The 15518-nt window shown below is 38.8% G+C and overlaps 3 protein-coding genes across 4 annotated transcripts in view; 2 read left to right on the top strand and 1 right to left on the bottom strand.

Moving 5' to 3' along the window:
* kctd5b (potassium channel tetramerization domain containing 5b) overlaps positions 1-3531 on the top strand; it is a 30616-nt gene extending 27085 nt beyond the window's left edge. The window contains exon 6 of the mRNA XM_013133795.4: positions 893-3531. Within this exon, the coding sequence (XP_012989249.1) occupies positions 893-922 (30 nt within the window). The 3' untranslated portion in view covers positions 923-3531. The remainder of the gene's footprint in view (positions 1-892) is intronic.
* A 775-nt stretch (positions 3532-4306) lies between these two features.
* Positions 4307-9472, top strand: ube2ib (ubiquitin-conjugating enzyme E2Ib). Its single transcript, XM_010888866.4, has 7 exons — positions 4307-4320; positions 5494-5572; positions 5749-5832; positions 7089-7161; positions 8320-8429; positions 8515-8594; positions 8692-9472. Exons 2-7 carry the CDS (start codon positions 5507-5509, stop codon positions 8753-8755), a joined length of 477 nt encoding a protein of 158 aa, XP_010887168.1. The 5' UTR covers positions 4307-4320; positions 5494-5506; the 3' UTR covers positions 8756-9472.
* A 149-nt stretch (positions 9473-9621) lies between these two features.
* Positions 9622-13381, bottom strand: LOC105021300 (interleukin-9 receptor). Of its 2 annotated transcripts, XM_020046407.2 has the most exons (8): positions 13247-13381; positions 12939-13074; positions 12387-12589; positions 11916-12073; positions 11661-11829; positions 11460-11568; positions 11287-11365; positions 9622-11196 (listed from the first exon to the last, which is right to left on the bottom strand). In XM_020046407.2, exons 1-8 carry the CDS (start codon positions 13314-13316, stop codon positions 10717-10719), a joined length of 1404 nt encoding a protein of 467 aa, XP_019901966.1. In that variant the 5' UTR covers positions 13317-13381; the 3' UTR covers positions 9622-10716. The 2 variants fall into 2 exon arrangements, with proteins under 2 accessions (XP_019901966.1, XP_010887169.1); XM_010888867.3 differs by lacking the exon at positions 13247-13381 and having other exon boundaries at positions 12387-12527; positions 12939-13061.
* Between the last annotated feature and the right edge of the window lie 2137 nt (positions 13382-15518).

The following is a 15518-nucleotide window of genomic DNA, read 5'->3' as shown; positions in this document are numbered from 1 at the left end:
TGGACATGCGCTGGCTTGAGCAGGGGGACCTTGCGTGCGCTGTAGGATTTTAATCCATGACGGCGTAGTGTGTTACTAATGGTTTTCTTTGAGACTGTGGTCCCAGCTCTCTTCAGGTCATTGACCAGGTCCTGCTGTGTAGTTCTGGGCTGATCCCTCACCTTCCTCATGATCATTAATGCCCCACGAGTTGAGATTCCGTCTCTCACAGTTGAAGTGTACCTATGATAAAAATGACAGACCTCTACATGCTTTGTAGGTAGGAAAACCTGCAAAATCGGCAGTGTATCAAATACTTGTTCTCCCACTGTATTCTCTAAAGCCGTTCACTTGGATAACTGTGACACAAGACCAGCACATCGTGTGAGAGACAAACAGCATGTGGTGTAAGAAGCCTTCCCAGAAACCTCTCTGTGAACATCGTCATCACTATTGCACAGAGATGACCAGCCCTGCTCCATCTGATTCCCTAACTTTCGATTTGTGTGTAATATGTTTTGACCCGAAACATTCATGTTGTCACTATGGTCATAATATATAGACATTATTAAGCAGAACATTGTCTAGAACATTTTAAAGTATTGGTCAATTTTGCCCATCTTAGCAAATAGAGAGAAATATCTGCTTTTGGGATAAAAAATCGACTGTTCATCATCGGGTAAACCTTGCCGAAATGGACTATATAATAAAATAAAACTAGTAAATGTTATAATTAAATGAGTAATGGGTTGATTATGGATGTCAAACACATTTGTTTGCAGCTAAAATATCAATAGAGAGTACTGGGTAGTGATTTAACACCCTGGGTCAATTTGACCTGCTAACATAATGAGTGGAACCAAAATGTTAACATAACACAAGGGTTAACTGATTAATCCTTTTGCCTTCGCAGATTCTTCAGGAGAGGGGATCCAGGATGTGAAGCATCAGTATTACAAGCTCCAGGTATAACGACGCAAACATATCATTGACGAGGAAGAGCCTTTCACACCCCCCAGAAGACGTTAGTCCAGAGGGACATTTGTTTCTGTGTTTTTACTCCATTTAATGTTTTATTTTATTATGTAAATACATCTGTTTACTGACTTGCTGTGCCTGTATAGTTAACCAGGACTTTTTTTTTTTTATTTGCTGTTTCTTCCAACAAAAAATTATGATTTTTTTTTTTATTGATATTCTATGAAACACGGCCATGGTCATAAACGGCCAATGATTTACTCAGGGGCTACTTTTGAGTTCTTCTTTTACCTTCTAACTCAAGGGTCTTGTAATGAATGAGAATGGTCTTCTGATATCTATATCATCAAGCATAAACTGCTGAAAACTGTACTGTATGTAATAGATAAATGCTTACATACACCTTGAGTAATTGGGATCAAAGGAGGGTCTTCTTAATTTGGTTTTAAAAAGTGTTTATTGCTTCCCTGACTGGTTTAGCCTCTGTATTTTAGAGGGGACATTCTGTTTAATAAAGCCTTTATTATGGGGAGTAAGACATTTTTGGGAAGGTTGGGGTTTAAATGTTTATTGAAGGTAATGGTGAAGGAATATTTTTTTTAATATCCTTTATCTTTTTTGATGTACATAATCAAAAAAGTCCAATATTAATATTTAACTTTAACTCAAACTGCACGTTTTGTACACTATATATAGTTAAACACAACTTTAAATGTAAGTTGGTGTACTGGATCTTACAGAGCTAGAACGTTTTGACAGTGAAATTATGTTAACTTGTTTTAAAAAAATGTTTGTACAGAGGTCTGTGCATATTAAGATGTAAATCAACATTTAAATGGTTGATGCAGAATATCTGTTTTACTTAGAACTTAACTGGATCATCTTTTGATATCCAATAATAAGAGAATTATGCCTTGGCTCAGACATTGACTGTTATATTGTAGATAGACATATTTGTCTTGCAAGGCTACACGTTCGTTGAGGCATTTTCTATTTTAGATAGTAAATGCCTTTAGGTTTTATACACGGCATTCCAATCTCTACAGTTGAATTAACACCATACACAATGCTTTCCTTAGCCTGCAACACTGTTTTAAGGGTTTATACTACATTTCAGGACACTTTTTATACAGACAATGGTTTCTGGCCTGGAGTGTGGTATTGCTCAGTTCAATATATCATCTAAATCTAACTTTTGATAGTGTTGCCTTTTCCCTGTGATGACCAAATCCAATGTGTTATGTGCAGCTTACACATTACATTACAGTGTCAGGGATGAGTTAACATCTGTATGTGCAGCAGGAGACCCATATTCACACACTATTTAATTTAAACACACACACTCTTTCCACATTGCAAACAATTTTGTACAATTAAAGGTGATAGGATGGATGCATGTTTTTTGATACAGGCGCGCACACACACACACACACAAGGGCTTTTTAAGTGGAAACTGAAATCTGCAAAAAGGTTTCTTCAGATTAGAGTGAGCGGTTGTTTTGCCAGAGCTAGGCTATGTTTACATTTGCTATAGTATTCTGAAGCCTTCCAGAGATCTTCTTGCACTCCCTCACATACCTTAACATAGATATTTACTTGTTTGACTGGAGCAAAGGAAACAAGCACTCTGCACTCCAGATTCATTTCAAATGCATGTAAATAGTTATACTGTTAACATATCGTATACATTTCCAGGTGGTTTGCTACCACTTCAATGTTAAAAGTGCTGGTAGACTTAATGTGACCAAATTATGCAGGATTTCAGTGGGTTTATAGAGATTGAAGCTCACGAGTGGAACAGCTTGATGAGGCAGGTTTCGTAGGATACATTTACCAAAATCCTTGATTTTCCCAAGCTGGTCGGGAGTTGCTGCCATTTTAATTGAATTCCACTAAATTGAAAGAAGGGTAAAATAGGGAATTATATATAATAGCTGGAGACAATCTTATTTTTCCCTGTTTTGGTAATTCTCCTAAGCTCAGCCAGCTTGATTGGGTAGACTGGAATTGGTCTTCTCCTGAGCATTGCTGCAGTGAAATTCTCAGCATGTTTTTAGTTTAGTTTGCTTGGTTCAATTTTAATCTTAGCAGTCTGTGTACTCTGGTGTGACGTAATAACGTCACTGTTGCTGGACACTATTTAATCAGCAGCACCCCTTCTATACACTGCTAGACTACATATCACAGTCATTTAACTTTAAATAACATTATTCTGTTTTGTGCACCAAAGTATCCAGTCTATAAGATGTTCAAGAACAGTGTGATGATTCAGCTGCTGACATCGTCACTGACCATTTTAATGCATGATTAAGACGGTCACATTAGGCTTACTATTCCGTAGTATATGGAATTTATTTATTTCTCGATCAGAATGATGATGCTGTTGATATTGAAAATAAATCACAAAATCACTGTATCACTCACTTCTGACTATTACCAGGATTTTATGCAATGTTTAAAATATGTACAAAATAACTAATGTTTATGGGATTAATAATCTTGCATAAGGTAAACCCAAACTGATGGTCTTGCATAGGGTAAACTAAATAAAATGGTTTGATTTTCACATTCTTATCTTGTGTCTCTTTTTTTATGGAGTTTATAGCAGAGTAATTTGATATCTTTGTTTTAACCAGACAATAATATTTTTTGACACGATTGCTAGTAGCAAAAGACCAAGGTCTGTCTTTATCTGGAGGGATAAGAAGTCATCATCCAAACAACCTTAGTCCATAAAACGATGCATTCAAAAGACCAGAACATTTTGTTTATGAAACATGTAATAAGTATGATGGCCTGGAGGACCGAAGGTTGACAGGGTTGCTGGGCGCTATTAATGAAACAGATAAACGTAAACAAACAGCTCCATCTAGTGTTACTTATTTGAAAACGATTGTACTGCGCTAGTATATCTTTAGTCGTCTCAAACTTTGCCTGTTTGCACTTATTTGTTATTGCATATATTTTGTTTATGTACAACGTTGTTATCCAATTTCTGTACATTTTAAATAACTTAAATAATATGTCATAGTGCGTATTCATCAACAACTCACATTTATGAATGCAAATTGTGCCAGAATAAATACAAACTAAATAATTGCACAATCTAAAGACTTCATTGTGAGTTCTTTTAATTAACACAACCTAGTAGCTTGATTGTAGTCCATGAATCCCCGAAGAAGCTCCAAGTGAATATAATTATTTTCAGGCGTTTGTAAGGTTGACCATGTTACTGGTCCTGTTATTTAGCCTGGGCTGGAACGGGTTCTTTTCAGGAGGGAAACTTCGCCGGGGTTTATCCCGATTTAAACACGATTAATTCATACATTTAAATAGTACGAGTCATTAGAGCGACACTGAAAGGTAAGATAATGTCGCCTGTGGCCTATCCGTATTGTATTTATGTAATACGATGTTATTCAATCTGCCTGAGTTTGCGCCATTTTCGCTAGTTGGTTGATATGTAAAAGTGCGCCAGTTTGGGAAACCCTCGGTTCTTTGTCCTGCTCAGTCATGGTGGTATTGTTGCAAATTCGTGTGCGGTTCTGCTTGAACAAAGCCAAAAAAGCTGACCAACATGGCAACTAGCTATTATGCGTGGGATTCAAATGTATATGAACAACTAGTCCTGGATCTCGTTGCCACAACAAGATGTGAAAAAATCTACAAGTGCGCAAGTCCTTGCCTTTAGACTCGTGTGCTAGCCGCGCGCTAGATGTGGCCAGTGTACTACAGTCTCGCACCCGATGTCCGCAAGTTAGTTATATTTTATGTGCTGGTACTTGCACAATGAATAGCTTAATTCATTTGGTATATAATGGGTTTACAATACAACAAGTAATATATCTGCTGCCGTCCTGTAGCCACCCAGCGGACCAGAGATATTATGCGCAAACCTTCATTGCGCAGATGATCAGCCGGATATTATGCTAACTAGGTAGTTATGGTGTTTTTTTAGTCAGTGGCAACAGACTACATTTTTAAAAACCCGGTGTCAGTAAAAGGATGGTACTACAGTACTTAACTGGCTAGCTAGTGCTCTCCAATGTTACGTTATTATTGATGTGCCCATTGGTTCTTCGAGGAGATCTAGTACAGCTCATGATATGCCTCCACAGCGTTGCTTCTAAGTTACATTATCAAACTTTTTAACCAAGGCTGTAATTACATTCTTTGTCATGTTTTAAAACAGTATTTTTCTCAAGGAACCAGTGTTTTGTGTAGACCACAGAGAAGCCTAAAACACAGCAGGTCTGGGGAAGTTGACTTGTTAAAGGAGGCAGATAGTCTTGTGGTTTGACCATCTAAAGGGTTTCTAGATCAAAAGCCTAGGTTTAAAGAAAAAAAAAAAGTAACGTTTGTGTAAGTTTAAATATTTTCACTAGGAGCCTAAAAGCCTGACTTTGTAACCCAAGTGAAATGTTTTTCTCCAGGAAATATGTAATGTCCCATAACGATAGAAAATGTGATACATTGGGTTAATTGTATGTACATGTCTTTTGAAAGTCTGCTTGTTTATCACCTCTGTTGTTTCAGGAGTTCACCAGTCATGTCTGGCATTGCATTGAGCCGGCTTGCTCAGGAGCGCAAAGCGTGGCGGAAAGACCACCCATTCGTGAGTAACAGTGTATAACTAGTTCCAGACATAATAAAACAGTAGTTTTAAAAATGAATATAATTCAGAACAATAGTGATGGGTGTAGTGTTTTATCCATTATTTAAACGCTTTGAGGTGGAAGTTTTATTTTTGCTTCATCTCACCCTTCATCTTTACTGGAACCCATTTCCTAGGGCTTTGTGGCTGTGCCGACGAAAAACCCGGATGGAACAATGAACTTGATGAACTGGGAATGTGCCATTCCTGGCAAGAAAGGGGTAGGTAGACATTTAAAAAAACAACTCGGGTTAATTGTATGACCTTGCTTAGGAATGGGCCTTGTGGTGTGACCTTGCTTAGGAATGCACCGATAACAGGGCTCCAGTGTCAATTTTCATTGCAAATGTGAAGAAATGAAAATAATTTATTAAAATGAAGAGCATGAGAAGTTGAATCACTTTTTGTGGAAAGGAAAGCTTTTGAGAGCTTTTGTTACATAACGCATGGAGTTTTAGTTCTCATGCTCTTTATTTTAACTGATAATAAAGTTCTATGTTTCATTTACATTGTACCAGCTGCTGTAATATCATGTAATGTAGCATGAAACAATTCTGAAGCTGCCATCACTGCTTTTGTGTCTTCTTGGGTATGCATCTACCAGCTTTGCACCTGGATTTGTGGTTTTACTTACCCTCTGGAGACTAAAAGTCTGCAGAAGGCAAGATAAAACATGAAAAATTGACCATGTGGGGATGTCCCACATTACTAAGTTAGTAATGCTGGACTGTGTGTGGTACTGTGCAAAAGTCTTCAACATCTGAAAGTCAAGCTAATGCCATATATCTCAGTTGGAAGTTTATTTGCCAGAGCGTATATTTAATGTATGTTGATATGGTACTGTACCAATATCCCATCGATGGATTAGTCAAGTTCTAGAGAGATGATGATCAAAGGACCCAGGATGCATCTTAACTAAATTTGAAGTGTCATGGCAAATTGTCTCTATGCTTAGCTACATAAGAAATTAATATTTTAAACAGTTGCCACAAGGTTTAATACTTTCTTTTTGCTCTGTCATTATGGGGTATTAAAAATGAAGTGTCTGAATGCTTTCCACAGGCTCTGTAAATAAGGTATTAGGATATTTAAACAAAAAAAATTGTACAATTAAAAATTGAGAATTATCAAGAAAATTGAACACTTGATTCTTTAAACTGGAGCTGATTGGATGCCTGTTCAGAAGCATGCACACTCTGTTGGAAGTAATCAGCATCTGGCGATGCCAGTATTGTATTATTTTTGCCTGTTACTGGCCAATACGATTGCTGGTTGACATCGGTGCATCCTTAACCTTGTTAATAGTCACGTCTACATAGTTGGTTGTCGACCTTGGAGAGAATGTGTTACACATGCATGTGCTGTACTGATGCTGTGGGCATTTTTATATGAAAGCAAAGGCCAATAAGATGGCTCATAGCTGACCCTCCTAGTTCAGCATTTAAGCCATTTGAAAACATTTATGCCTCATCCACAGACCCCATGGGAAGGAGGCTTGTTCAAACTGCGGATGCTGTTCAAGGATGACTATCCCTCCTCGCCCCCAAAGTGTAAGTGGTTTCATGAACGCTCCTGTTTCTGTATTAGCCTCCATGCAGCTGCTACTCTTCCTGGGTTCCACATGAAACATGACTTCCCCAATGTTGGGAATAGCCCAGTGTTCTGGCACTTGAACGTTGTGTCCCTTTCTGTTCTTCCCTGAGGTAATCTAGAAGTTTAAACTGTTTTTTGTGCAGATCAATCATTAACGTCAACTGAGTCAATGGTGAATGCTTTCATTATTAGCATCATTTCTGCACCCCCTCTTTTTTCCCTTTTTCTGGTGCATCATTACATACTCAATCACACAAAAAGACAAAATACAGACAAACCCAATACTGTGTAAGTGGTGCGTCACCCCTTGCTGTTATATCTGGGCGATGTGAGGGTCCATGCTCCATGAAAACCACAAAAAACTGTTGCTACGTGGGTTGGTGCACCAGTCTCGAGTGAGACTGTAACAATGTGTGCTGTTGGGAATCCAGTGCATTTGTCTTAGTGACACTCGACAACCTCTCCACACGTGGAAAGCACCACATGTTCTTGGTCTAGTCATTGTGCTTGTGACCAGATGCACAACTATATTTTCTTTCTTCACCGTTTCTGTCATCTGATCTTTAGAAGTGGCAAGGATGTAGCAATTATTTTCAGCAATGTCCCTTTCAATCATTCTATTCTCAAACCTGCTCCAATGCGTTACCGTCCTACCACAGTTGGCGCTTCTGTATTGGCCACTATATAGTTGTATATTTAACTGCTATATAATTAGATGTATGAATTTACCTGACGTCTGGGTAAGGTTATTTTACTATCCAGTGTTATAAAAGGTGGAATGTAAAACCCTCAACTGACATTTAACCTAAAATGAATATGGTATGTACCACAAATGTTGTTTTCGCTGTAACAATTGGGTTTTCACGTCACTAATGGTTATTTCACCAAGTTTGATCAAATTGTTTGAGAGCAATATAACCAGATGATGCTGCACTCCCGCTAGCTTGACCCTGCTGTCCTGGAGTCCCGTGTGCATAAACACAGTTCAACAATTACTATAAGCAATTAATGAACTTCCAACACATTTTTGACTTATTCCGCTTTAAAAATGCATGAAATGGTAGATTCAAAGAATACCCCCTTTCTTTACCTTTGTGATTCCTCTGTTTTTCTAGGTAAATTTGAGCCTCCGCTCTTCCATCCTAATGTGTATCCGTCAGGCACAGTATGCCTGTCTATCCTGGAGGAGGACAAGGACTGGAGACCAGCCATCACCATTAAGCAGGTAAGGATGTGCTGCTGGTTTTGACTAACTCCAGACATCTAGTAGCCTTACCAATGTGAGATTTATGTATTGTCATTTCTCACAGATCCTATTAGGAATACAGGAACTCTTAAATGAGCCAAATATCCAGGACCCAGCCCAAGCAGAGGCATACACAATTTACTGGTGAGTCGTGCTTGTATTGTGACGCCTTCCTGCTTGTCAATTTTGTTTTTTGGAGTTTGTTTTACTGAACCCCCTGTTTTTTTTTTTTTTTTTTCAGCCAAAACAGAGTAGAATATGAAAAAAGAGTCCGAGCACAGGCCAAGAAATTCTCTCCTTCGTAAGGGTGAAGACTCCTCTCGGCTTGGGCAGAAGGAATGGGTCGAACGCGGATCACCTCCCCTCTGTTTTCTCTTTGAATGTGCCCCTCTCACATCGGGACTCGCTTATAAGGACTTCTATTTAAAACTCTGACCCACATTCTGTGCCATCTTCTTCTCTGACCCCCCCCCCCCTTCCCTGTTCTGTTCTTAACTGCTGGGGTGGTGTGTGGCGGGAGATGGGAGGAACTGGGTGCCGCAGCGCCCCTAGTCGCTTCCGTTTTTAGCCGTATTACTTGTCTTATGGAGCGAGGGACAGCGCAGCGTACCAGTTCCAGCATTGATTCAAAATTAGCCCATCCTCTGTCGAGGAAGAGATCCACTTGATTTCGTTAAACCCTCCACTCTTGTTTTCCCTGATTTTAATGATGTAAATTTGCTATTACTTAAATGTCAGTATTTCAACTGCTGTATAATGAATGGCACTTTTATACTGCCCTATCTCACTAGTGTCTGTAGATGGCTCTGTCTGATTGTCTTATGCAGGTTTTCTATTCAGCATGCTGTAATATAAGAGTATCTGCTGCCTTGGGTGTCTTTTGTTATTTGGAGTGTTTGCTATGAAAAAAGAAAATGGCTGTGTCCACTCTAAAGGCAGGTAGGCTTCTGTATCAGACTCTTTATGTTTGTATGGTGCTTTGTTCATGTATGTGTTAAGAGTAAATAAACTGTTTATATAAAGCCACTGTTACACTTTCTTCTCTCATGGTGAAGGCAGTTGTTTCTGGCATGGAAATATCTCCCATGAAACTCAGATACTTTCTAAATGATTTTCATAATATTTAGCTATCATGCTGGATTTACCTTTTGATGACAGTTAAAGTGGGGGTATAATTTTGCAAGACATTTGCCTCTTTTATTAACAAAATGCTGAAAGGTACAATATTCCATATGGTGAATATTCTACATGCTTTTCATGAACAGTCTACAGTAGAGGAAACCAGCTTAAAATGCATTTTTGAGCTTGAATTGCATTAGAAAAGCCTAAAAGGGACACCCAAGCTGGGAATTGAATCACAGCAGGGAATGTCTTCAATTTTAACCCAGACAATGTTCAGACTTGGCCATAAGGTGGCCATCTGACCCAGTTGATCCTAACACTCAATGGGAGTCTTGGCAAATTATACCTGTCTTGGATGTCCCCTTATGACAAAAGCTGTAAAAATTCACAAAATACTTTGATCCAACAATGTAAAAATAGTCATAGCATTATCCTGGTGCAATACCTGTCCACAGGTGTACAGATAGTAGGAGAATCATTGCCATCCTTAGAGTCATCACAGTATAAATGATACTGGCCCTATTGCTCACAGCTGCCTGTTGAACATGTTTTAAGTTACAAAGTGCATGACACAAAGAATGAATCCAAATCGGTCTGGCCTGGTTTGTTCTTTAAGCATGTGTTATCATAGACCTACATTAGTCCTTGTAATATGATAAAGTGTTAATCTACAAGCAGTCCAAAGACTAACGAATAATTGTAGCCTAATGTTATTTTGGACTGTATATTACACCATTAAAGCCATTCGCCCATAGGCATTAGTTAGATTTTCCTGGAAATTGCACAATTCTTTTTTTAATTTAGCATTGGCCTGAACAGTCCTTGCTATGGATGTGGGAATGTCTTAATTTGGGTCATATCTTTTTAAGTATATGTATAGCCTGTGAATTGTTCAATTTCAATTGGAATGTGGCAATAATTAAGAGCATGTGTGTGTTTTTTCAGAGTGGGAAGGACAAGGGGATCAATCTTATAGAGGTCAGAGGAGGTTGGGAAAATCCAATCACTACCAGTTCACAATGGGGTCCTCTGACTGACTACACTTGTCAAAAAGTGTGGCACAATGACAATGTGGAGGCGAACAGGACGACAGTTGGAACAAGGTGTAAATGTGGGTTAAAAGGTGATCGGAAGCTTAGAAATGTTAGCATTCAACCTGATCTTCTCCTTCAGACATGACCTCGCTGAACAAACTCCCAGAGCACCAGACACCTTTTGCAGTCTGACTGATCTTGCTGTTCCCCAAAGTGTCCGATAGGGTGCAATAGTCCCTGTTGTTGAACTCATTTCTATACCAGCCACTCTCTTGTTCCAGAGACCCAGAGCTGTGGAGCCAACAGCCTGAATCTGCCTCGATGATGCTTTCTTGCTCGCTCAGAGTAAAGCTGTTCACTGGGCCCCTGGGAGCCCGGAGTGGAGGACCCAGAGAGATGGCATAAGGAAGGCCCAGCACGTCAGACTTTAGGTTGAAGAGGTCATTGCCGTTGTCCTGGAACATTTGATCAGGCACCTGCGAGGAGTTGTCGCCACCCAGGACAGTTCCGGTCTCGATGAGGGTGTCGATTAGAAGTGTTTCCTCGGTCTTGAGAAGGCCTGCTTGGTAACCTGGGGTGACGACCCAGCTCTACCACAACAGTAACCACAGAGTTCATTAGTGTGATGATCACATCTCAGAAGTATTCATTCATCAATGTTTTAAGTAAGATGGCCTTACCTTGAAGTCTCCTTTGCAATCACTATAAAGGGGCTTGAAGTATTCTGCCGGAGTTGGGATGAAGGCGGTTTTGTTCAACCTGAAAAAAATTAACACACAGCCCATAAATTATACAATCTAAGACATCTCTTTAACCAAACCAGATGTTGTCACCAAAGGTCATCCAAACCTACCTTACAATTGGAATGTAACAAATAATTAGCAGCACAGGTATCAGCAAACAGAAGATGGCACTAAACTTTCCGTTCTTTGGAAGCACTGTAGCTGCAGGGACCAAGGTCACTAGAACAGTACAAACATTATGAAACAGGAAATCTGTGGGCTTAAATGTTTTTGGTTCATGTTCCTAATGTCCAGACAGCACCATACCATACCTTGCTGCATGGCATCGGTCCTCCAATGAACCTCTGATGTCCATTTACTCCACTGACCCTGATAGGGTAATTGGTTGGGAATGGACCTCAATTTAATGCTGTAGTTTGTTTGTGGCTTCAAATTTTCTTCGCCCACTGACAGATTGGTTGAGTAACGAACTTCGAGAGACTATGAGGAGTAAATACGTGAGGAAAACAGACTAATTTATTAGCTAGCTTCTATTTTAGAACACATTCCAAAATCGAATGTCTTACTTGTCCATCAAGGCCGTTTTTGTGGAACCACAGTTCATACTTCAAGTTGTCACTCAGAGGATTGAATGGTAAATATTTCTCGTAGCTGCTCATCCAGGCGATGCAGTAATGATTTGACATCCGGTTGACGGTGAGACTGACAGGTGCATTAGGTTTGACTGAAGATGGGAAATAAATATTTATGTCAAAGATACATATTGTGTTCCCCCCAGAAAACGCTTTTGGTTACATTGAACTTTAAATGTAACTTTACAATGTGAAGATTCCTGTAATTACAGTATAGCAAGGATTGTATTCATTACTATTTTTTACACTTCAATTACAATTGTTTGTGTATTTAAACAGTAATTACGCCACAGTTAACCACTATCTAACTTTCAACAAAAGCCTTTAAATAAGTGACTATGCTTGTCAATTGAAGTGTCCATAATGTAGTAGTATATTTATTGTGATACTGTACAAGGCACTTACTGTTTTTTACTGGCATATATTCCTCATCCAGCAATATGGCGCTTATCTTTCCATCGGTTCTTCTGTGATAGAGACTGATCTTGTACACCGTAATGTCATAAAAGCTTCCAAAATTCTCATCAGGATCTGAATCCACAGAATCTGATGTGTCCAATGAACAGGAGTAATTGCCATCCGTTATCCTCAACACACATTGATATGGACTGTGTAACGAGCAGTAGTGAACATGAAGAAAATGACAAAATACAATAAATGAATATAGTGTGTACAGTATTGTAAGCACATTGTCTAGGAGTGTACAAGTGTCTTCATACAGTGGTTCTCAAGCTGGGGTGCTTGGCCTGTCTACAGGGGGCACTGAACATTCCTGAGTACATAGCCTAGTGATGAGACTCATGTATTGGTGGTTGGTTAGACGGTTCTCCAACCAGAGTAAATATGGTAGCGGGTAGACTATGGGCACAATAAACAAGAAAGGTTGAGAACCACTGAACAAATACATTCAGATGAATGGACTCAAATATGAAATATCTGATACACTGGCTGTCTCACCTTTCAGGTTCCCAGGACTTCTCAAAGAGAAGCCAGTAAGAGGACTGGTTTTCATAAGCCAACTCTGGCTGGATGCTCAGAGAACAGTTAATGATGTACAGGTAATCATTCACACAGTCAAGGCTATATGTAGGACCTGGGAGAATCCACATGAAACACAAAACAGGACACAACGTGTTGGAACATTCAGACAGAAATAAGTAAAATGAACAAACATGCATCTCTGATGAGCCTATATATATATATATATATATATATATATGTATATATTAAGTTGTATACATATGAATTGAAACTGAGGTCATTACCTGTTGTTGTGTAATTCCCATATAGACAGACAATCCTGTGAAACAGGACCAAAGTGAGAAGCAGCCACATGCTCCTGAATGTGCCCTAGAATGTTTGAAACGGATAAGGTATGACATTACACTGCTCTACATTGCCTTGACCTGGTCTACTAAATGAGCTATCTACGACAGTTTAATTTGATGGCAGAAACTGAAAGTGGGAGGACGATCTAGATAGTCACTTTATTCTGATAACTATCATCCTCCACTGTCATGTGAGGGGGAGGATATGTTTTTTTTAGAGTGCCGTTTGTGGGGCCTTGATGAGCTGCAGTATTCAGGAAGCTACTTTGAAAAGACAATTTACCAAGTTACCAATTATTTCACTCTGAACATCATTCAACTCAAATAAAGCTATGCTTGTAAAAATATAGGTTACTTAACTAATGTAGTTAATTAAATAACAATTGTAAATAAATCAGACACATAGCCAACACATTAAGCATGCATAATCTACTGCTTAGTATACAAGGTCAAAAATAAGAAATGTCTTGACTGACCTTGTCAACCACCTGATCTGAATCCAATTTACAATGCCTATCAAATGCAAAAGACCAATCTGAAGACAGAAACGCCCTAAACCAAGCTACAATTGTATTCCATATTACTGAGAAAGTGTTCCTGTTCAAATAAGAGTGATCTGTACAGGTGCAGCTCAAAACATTTGAATATTGTGGAAAAGTTCATTTTCGCCTGTAATTCAAATCAAAAAGTGACACCTTCATATATTATAGATTTGTTACACATAAAGTGAAAGATTAAAAATGATGATTACGGCTTACAGCTCATTGCTCAAATCAAAAATCCAATGTCTCAAAATAGTAGAGTACAAAATGTAGAATACAGAAATGTCAACAATGATCTTCTGTGGCTTACCCTCCTCGTGGAGGGTGTCAATTAATGTATTTTGGACAACTGTCGAGTCAGCAGTCTTCCCCATGACTGTGGTTGTGTGTACTGAAGGCTCAGGGAGCTAATTAGCTGATTAGAGCTCTGCTCAGGTATTGTACATTTCTGTGTTGTAAATTGTTTATTCTAATATTTTGAGATACTGGATTTTTTATTTCCATGAGCTGTATGCCATTATCATCAAGATTGAAATAAAATGTCCACAATATTAAATTTTTTTTTAGATGCACCTGAATGTTTGATTTCATCTTTGCAGGTAAGTGGAATCAGATGGGTAAATATTGGGTACCAAATGGACCAATCAACATAGGGACTGCCATCCATTTTCACAAGATTCCCCATGCCTTTAGAGCTCACACACCCCTAAAACATGCTTCACAGAGGGGATGGTATTCTGTTCCCTATAGGCCTTGTGGACGTGTCTCCAAACATACCGTTTATGGTTGTGAACATAAAGCTCTATTTTGGTCTTGTTACTCCAAATTACAATGTGCCAGAAGCTGTGAGGCGTGTGAAAGTGTTGTCGAGCATATTGTAACTGGGCTTTTTTCTGGCATTGGAGCAGTAAAGGCTTTTTTCAAGTATCTTTGTATTGTTCTCCTTGAAATAACCACACTGTCTTTTTCCAGAGAAGCCTGTATTTCTCCTGAGGTTACTTGTGGGTTTTTCTTTGTATCCTAAACAATTCTTCTGGAAGTTTTGGCTGAAATCTTTCTTGGTCTACCTGACCTTGGCTTGGGATCCAGAGAACCCCACATTTTCCACTTCTAAATAAATGTTTGAACAGTACTGTCTGGCATTTGGAAGGCTGTGGCTATCTTTTTATATCCTGTCCCATCTTTATAATGTATCATTACCTTGTTACCACGTCTTTTGACAGTTCTTTTCTGGTCCCCATGGCTCAGTATCTAGCCTGCTCAGTGCATCCATGTGAGAGCTAACAAACTCATTTACTATTTATACACAGGCACTAATTGCAATTTAAAAAGCCACAGGTGTGGGAAATTCACCTTTAATTGCCATTTTTACCTGTATGTCCCCTTGTGTGTCTGGTTGCATAAGTGCACACTTATGCAACCAGGTTATTGTGAGTTTTTAATTTTTCATGTTATAGGTCACATTAAAGGTGGAAAAAGTTCTGACGTGATTTATCTTTGTCTCATTCTTTTACATCACAAGAACCTGGCATTTTAACAGGGGTGTGTAGACTTTTTATATCCACTGTATGTATGTATGTATGTATCTACAGAATATGATGTTCCTATGTTTCATTTAAAAAATTTTGCTTACAAGATAGTTCTGTTTTTGTATTGTTTTTTTTTTG

Source organism: Esox lucius, chromosome 5 (genome assembly GCF_011004845.1).
Source record: "Esox lucius isolate fEsoLuc1 chromosome 5, fEsoLuc1.pri, whole genome shotgun sequence".
Classification (NCBI taxonomy): domain Eukaryota; kingdom Metazoa; phylum Chordata; class Actinopteri; order Esociformes; family Esocidae; genus Esox; species Esox lucius.
The sequence above is the reverse complement of the archived record's forward strand: the minus strand, read 5'-3'. Positions and strand labels throughout refer to the sequence as shown.